The 7,439-nt window shown below is 39.5% G+C and overlaps 1 protein-coding gene across 1 annotated transcript in view; it reads right to left on the bottom strand.

Annotated features, from left to right (window-relative positions):
• Positions 1–2,241: 2,241 nt before the first annotated feature.
• The window catches only part of CCHR7.PART0H15orf61 (chromosome chr7.part0 C15orf61 homolog), a 131,677-nt gene continuing 126,479 nt past the window's right edge, over positions 2,242–7,439 (bottom strand). The window contains exon 3 of the mRNA XM_044077883.1: positions 2,242–2,610. Within this exon, the coding sequence (XP_043933818.1) occupies positions 2,483–2,610 (128 nt within the window). The 3' untranslated portion in view covers positions 2,242–2,482. The remainder of the gene's footprint in view (positions 2,611–7,439) is intronic.

The raw sequence follows: 7,439 nt of genomic DNA, 5'->3' as shown, positions 1-7,439 counted from the left end.
CATTTACTTAAATAAAAGAAAATGCATGACTGGTGGAACCAACAAAAATACCTTGTAAGGTAGAAAAAAACTGTCTCCATTCTAGAGCTGTTTTATAAAGTAGGAAGTTATATGAAAGTTCTGATAAATAATAAAGATGTTACTGAACACGGTCAATAAGTAATACTGTAGGTTGTAGAGAACTTTTAAAAGATGCACTCAAACAGAAGAAGTAAGAAACAAAAGATGGATTGATCACTCACTGTCATAGAAGCAGAAAGGTACTCTGGGCAAAGACAGTAGTATGGAGGAATTAACTGACAGTGCTGAAGCCGTTGGGACAAGATAGTGCAGTTGGGAGGGGGCTGGTTTGATTTTAGTTTTATAAGACTGTCTGATGGCTAGAAAGGAGCTTTTTTGAACACAGTTAATGAATTGGTTATGGAATGAATGTGATTATGTGCTAAAGATTTGTGCAGAAGAAAGTTGATAAAGAATACATTATTAGAGTAGACTGACAACAATGAGCAATAAATATTAGAAAATACTAACAAAATACTTCAAGTTAAGGATAAAGGATTCTAGAGGAATAGAAAATGGCATTTATACTATTTTTTTTTTTACTTTTAATTAGAGAAACAGTGGATATGGTAGCATGTGAAGAGAGTACAGGAAGGATAAGTGGGAATGATATAGCTAAAGCCTCTGTTATCTGGGGCACTATGAAGGAAAATGTTTTTATTGACAGGTTGTTTAAATTCTTAAGTAATATTATTACTTATCGAACATTATACCTGTAGTCTGTAAATGGATGGGGAAAACGTTACTGTGTACAGTGGAGTAGATTCAAGGGTACCTAGTTGGCCTAATCCTATATGGACTAGTGATAAATGCAAGTTATGTGTAACAAAGCAACATAATGAAGCTTGTAGATGATGGCTATTTTCTAGTATTTAAATAACTAATACAGTTGGGTTATGCAGCTGACTTTTAGTAGTAATGGATGCAAGATTTACCCTTTACAGGAAGGAAAGTGTTCAGAAAGAACTTGAAGATGTTGGTCTGCAGATTAATATGGAGTAATGTAGAGGGGTGGCAGAAAAAAACACAAATGGATGTATTTCATTTAAAGAAAAGGAATATTCTGACTTTGAATGTGATATGTGGGGAAAAGGCTCTTGACAGAGATAAGAAAGGTTTAGAAAAAAGATGAAAACATGAAGGATATAGTGGATATGTAGAGTGCACTCCATGAGCCCTACTCGTACATATGCTGAGCGATCATCAGGGCTTTGTATTCCACAAAATGATGTACAAAGTTTGTTGTGATATACACAAGTACTTGCACAATGGAGCAAAACTGAATGCACAATCTTGCTTCAGTGTGCTACTACTAGAAACTAGCTACCCCGAAAAACAAACAAATAAATAAATCAACCCAAACACAGTTACCAAAGCAAATTAATCCGCCCTATGACTGTACACAAGTCACATAGTATACAACACTGCTACTCATGCTGGGTCACAGTGTATAAACTACATGCATCCAATGATATGAGGCAAATATAATATAAACAAATAGTGAAACACATTGCTAGAGAGAATGACACATTCACTGCCAGTAAATTCTGGGACAGACAGCTGCCTGACAAACAGGGCTATACACATTTGTAATGAATTACTGCAAATACAGGAATGAGGCTAAAACATACACCTTTCCCTTATTACTTATCAAAAATATCATCCCAGTAATACAGACCTTTCTAGACCTGGTAAAACTCCATATAGTATAAGTTCTTTATACCCATGGACTCTGTAGTCTATTGCTACACTCACCTCATGCTGTGAGTCTGGACAGATGTTTATTCCATTAGCCATAGTGCACTTCAGGACTGGGAAGAAGTCACAAAAATATGGAATACTTAACACTCAGGCAGACAGTACATTGCTTTTTTTTCCATTTTCTCCTCTGTACATTCATGCAAGGCCTACATGAAAGGTCCATATGCATTGAGTGACATTCTGTTGACATCACACTTTTTACTGTTGAGAATGTGCATGTAGTATTCATGGTTAAGTAATGACAGGCCAACAGATTTTAAAACAGAACACAAACTATAAATCAAATAATCCAAAAGAATTCTGTCAAGTTTCTCTCCCTACAACAGAAACTGGTACTGTTGTAATCACCAGCAAAACATCACTTCTGATTGCAAAATCCATGTCTGCTAATGTAGTAAGTATACTGTAAAAAAGCCCATGTCTTTAAAATACTGAGTTTAATTTTGATTTAATTTGTTACTCATTCTTCTCTTCTTCAAAGAAATGTTGTCAGGAAGACATGAGTACCAAGTTACTGACTCTGTGATCCAGCCATAGCTACACTGAATTATATACAGTGCTCTACCGAATCTACCTAGTGCACATCTTTACATTTTTTCAAGGAAAATGGACCTTAATGACAGAAAGATTATATCTGAATTTTATCTTTCTGATGTAATCTTCAGTACATGGAATCTTTATCTTCCTTGATGAGAAAGTAAATTGTTACAGGACCTTTACTTGTCTGAACCATCTCGGGTACTTTTGCAAGAAACCAGGAGGCAACTCCATATGCCAGTGTTGGAATGCCTGCACAATAAGGACAGAAAGAAAAATAAATGTTATGACTTACAATGTCCAGAATAAAATACTATAAAAATAACAGGCTAGATGACTGTATGAAACATGGGTAGATACAATAACTGCTGGGATATAGCAAACGTTGAGCACAAAATTAAGCATATGCTTTCAAGCACTGAACCTTATTTCCAGCATGAAAAATATCATGCAAAACACTGAAGCAGACTGCACGTATGCTGAAGAAAGAAGGTGAAAGTGGTATGTGATGTCCTTACACATCATAAATTCAGAGAAAAATATTCATGGTACTCATCTGCTTTCTCTAAATGAATTCCACAACAAATTTAAGTAGCAACATGTAACCATTTCCTTAGAATGAGCAATCTGTTTACATACAATGTATGCACAACTACAAAGTGGAATTAAATGCAAACTCTATTCTGTTATGTTCATCCTTGCACTTGTATATCAGGAAGTGCACAAAAGATGGTACATTAAAACCAAAACAAAAAGCTAAATAACAAAAATAAGCTCTAAAAATTTTATCAACAAACTTCAAATAATGAAAAAGTACATAAATGCAGTTGTTTTGAAAACTCTAGAATCCGAGTTAATTTTAAAGGAATTCATAGCTCAATAAACTCAATAAGCAATTAAAGATGACTAAAGTTTTACTTAACCTTTTGTGTGTGTGTGTGTGTGTGTGTGTGTGTGTGTGGAAGAAGGGATTTATAATTATTAATGTCATTTAATAGTTATTTTTAAAGAAACACTGTTAATGAAATTTTATTTAAAACAGATATTCCATTAATGAAGTTTAGGAAGTACAAACACAATAGCCATGTTTTAAAAGGATAAGTACAAAACTAGCTGACGAAGAAGGCTATGAAAGACAGCAATATCATGTCATCTGTAAAACTTGGAATATCTTACTGCTGCTATGTCTTATTTAACAGTTGGAAAAGATTGGTTAATTTGATTGTGTACATACTGGGATTACTGAGAGGCAAGTTCAGACAAAAAAAATGCAAATAAGATAGTGAACAGTTAAATTAATGGCGGTGGTGGGGTCAGAAAATGAATCTAAGAAGATAAGTTATAAAAGCACATTCTGCAAATATTGAGGCCAGTATCACGATGTGAAAGTTCCAGTTACTAACTCTGATTTCTGCACCAGTTAAAAGTAAAGAAATATGTTTGTAGAACTGATGTTTTGAGAGCTTATGGGCTTAGAGGAAGAAAAATATAAAAATGGTCCATCATAATCAACATAACTCCTTTTAGTGCACGTTAGTCAACATCTCAAACAATGGATCCAGGAGTTTGGTTTATTCCTCATTATGAAAAGAAATGATGATAGCATACTTCATTTCTGCATGATGCTGGGAAGAAGCAAAGGCATTTAATATTTTTATACTTCCAGAAGATGAGAAAGATAAACAACAACAAAAGAAGAATTCAGGAATTATTGTGAAATTAGAACAAAACTACCATGCATTCACCATTTGTTCTTTAGATGGGTGTAAGTTCCCACATAAACTATACATGCTTGTGTTATTGTGCTAAAGAAATGCGACAATAAAAAGAAGTTATGTACTTACCATAATGTTCCATCTGAGCAGTTCTACTTCACTGGTTTCAACCTGTGGGTCTTCGGATCCACATCGGATCCGACATGGCCGCTTTTTCCAGCTACGGCTCCGAGCTCCATGTTCCTCCCCTTACCCATAATGTCCGTCTTATTTCTCCCTTCAGATCAAGTTTGCTGCCTAACATATAACAGATACCCGACCTAATAACACCTTATCCTCCAACACCAACATCACAAACAAACTTTAGCCCTAACAGAACCAAAGATCCCAGCAACAATTGTCCGGTACAAAGGACGTGTCAAATCCCAAAGGATAAGGTTAGGGGGAAGGAGGGGGAAATGGTTGAAGATAAATGAAGTAGAACTACGCAGATGTAACGTGGTAGCTTACTTCATTTGATCTTCATTTGATCTTCAATCTGTGGGACAGAGTCCCCAGCTACCTAACTCTTAGGAGGCCCTCATGGAAGGATATTCCGGAGCACCGCAGAGCCAAAGGATGCTCTACTCCTAGACACCAGATCCATTTTATAATGAGAGATAAAGGTATGAGATGAGGCCCAAGTAGCAGCCGAACAAATATCATTCAAAGAGACCTAGACCAAAAAGCCACTGATGTAGCCATAGATCAGGTTGAATGAGCCTTCACTTTTCCTGGAAGAGACAAACCTCTATCTGAATAAACCCGGCCAATGCATTGTGAAATCCAGCAAGCAATAGTCACTTTTGAGACAGGTTTACCAAAGAGGGGCTTGGCATAGGACACAAAAAGCTGATAAGACTTGTGGAAAGGTTTAGTCCTGTGCAGACAAAACCTCAACTGCCTATGAACGTCCACAGTAAATGTAATTTGTATTCCCCTTTGTTCTAGTTGTTCAGAAAAAATACTGGTAAATTAATAATCTGATTTATATTGACTTCCAAAGTAACCTTGGGAAAGAAGGACGGGTTAGTGTGTATCTTTGTGAAAGATCATGTAAGGGGTTTTGATAGAAAGAGCTTGAAGCTCCGACACCCTTCTAGCAGATGTGATGGCAACCAAGAAGGCAGTTTTCCAGGTCAAAAACTGCAGATCCACAGATTCCGCAGGCTCGAAGGGGGGGAGAAACCAATGCCTGTAACAACAAAGTAAGGTCCCACAGAGGGATGGGGTCCTTTGAGGAAGGTCTTACAAGCAGAAGCCAACAAAGACATGTCTACCCCAACATGAAAGTTAGAAATGGCGGCTAGCTGAACTTTCACTGTAGAGGAACTAGCACCCTGATGAAAAATGCTAGCTAAGAAATCTAAGACTGCTGAAATTGCTGTAGGGAATGGGTCCAAAGACCTCTCCATGGCCCATATAGAAAAACATTTCCATTTACTACGATAAACTTTCCGGGTGGACGATTTATGAGCTGCCACCAGAATAGATTTAATGGGAGAAGACAGACTGGGAGTCCTAAGAATCATGGGAACCAGACCAACCAGCAGTTAGCTTCAGAATGTCCAGATCTGGGTGAGGAATCCCTGAGGGATGTGAGAGCAGATCCGGGACTGAATCCAAGATCCATGGTGGAACAACTAGGTGAGACCTGAGAAACAGAAACCAAACCTGATGAGGCCAGAATGGGGCTATGAGGATCACAGTGCTCCCCAGCCTTCAGGCTTTCTGTAGAAACTTCGACATGAGGGGAAGTGGGAGATAAGCATAAAGAAGCCCAGGAGGCCAAGCATGAATGAGAGCGTCTCTGGGGACATCCTCCACAGGTGGGTTCAGAGCAAAACATTTGCTGCATTTCATGTTGGAAGGAGACTCAAAGAAATCGCAGCAAGGACGACCCCACTTTAGGATGATGAGCTCCGCTACTGAAGACTTCAGAGACCACTCAAAGCATCAGGATAAATCTGCTGAGCCTGTCCGCTAAAATGTTGGACCGTCCCGGGATGTTCGTTGCCAGCAGAAAACGACTGGTGGAGATCACCCATTCCCACACTCTCATGGCCTCTTGTCATAAGGAATAAGTTCTGGTTCCCCCGTTTGTTGATATACCAGACCACTGACATGTTGCCCATCTGAACTGCAATTGTTTCCAGAGGAAGATGAGCATGAAGGGTCTGCAATGCAAGAAGAACCGCTCTTATCTCTAGAATGTTGATATGCAGACAGGTCTCGGAAGGGGACCATGTGCCTTGGATTGTCCTTCCTGGGCAATGCACCCCCCACCCAAGTAGGGAGGTGTCTATGTTCACCGTAGTTTGGGGTAAAAGGGGTTGAAAGGGATGGCCCTTGAGTAGATCTGAGGACTGAATCCACGACTAAAGGAAGTCCCTGCACACTTTTGAAATTCTCACTGGGAAGGATAAGGGAAGGTCTAAAAGTGACCACTGTACTGCTAGAGCCCACTGCAGTACGCTCATATGAAGCCATGCAATGGGGAGAAGATTTATTGTCGCCACCATAGAACCTAAAGCTCTTAACACTGCTTTGACTTTTGGTAACTGGTTCTGAAGGATGTGCAAGACATGTAGCCTCAAGCTGCGTAACCTGTCTGAAGTGAGAAACACCTGTGATTGTATTGTGTCCAGCCATGCCCCAATGAAATCTAGAACTTGGACCAGTTGGAGGGCAGACTTGCTCATGTTGCTCATGATGCCCAACTTGTTGGTTAACTGAAGAAAGGAGTCTCTGGCCTGACATAGTAGATGCTCTGAGGGAGTGGTAAGGAGCCAATCATCTAGGTACGGAAAGACCTGAATGCCCTGAAGCCTCAAGTGAGCCGCTACCACTGCCATTCTTTATAAACACCCAGGGGGCTATGGTGAGACCAAAGGGGAGGGCTTGAAATTGGTAATGATTGGCTCCCAGCAGGAAGCAAAGGAACCTCCAGGAGCACCTGTGCATCTTGATGCGACAAGTACACATCCTGGAGGCCGATCGAACACATCCAGTCTCTGTCTTGTAGATAAGGCAGAATAGTTTGAATCGTGACCATCTGGAATTTTGTATTGGTTACTGACAGGTTCAACTGACACAGATCCAATATTGGTCTGAGGTCCCCCGTCTTTTTTGGCACCAAAAAGAACCTGGAATAAACCCCGGATATGGACTGGTCTTGGGGAACTGGTTGGATGACTTGTTTTCTCAGTAGTAATTCTACCTGTACTACTGCTTCCTCCCGCTGAGTGGGTGGAATGTCTGGGAGGGAATGAAATAGCCTCTGGATATGACTCACAACACCCACTGATCTGTAGTGATGAACTCCCA

The sequence above is a fragment of the Protopterus annectens genome, chromosome 7.part0 (genome assembly GCF_019279795.1).
Source record: "Protopterus annectens isolate FY-2018-M chromosome 7.part0, PAN1.0, whole genome shotgun sequence".
In the NCBI taxonomy this organism is placed as follows: domain Eukaryota; kingdom Metazoa; phylum Chordata; order Ceratodontiformes; family Protopteridae; genus Protopterus; species Protopterus annectens.
This window is presented reverse-complemented; position numbering and strand designations above follow the sequence as displayed.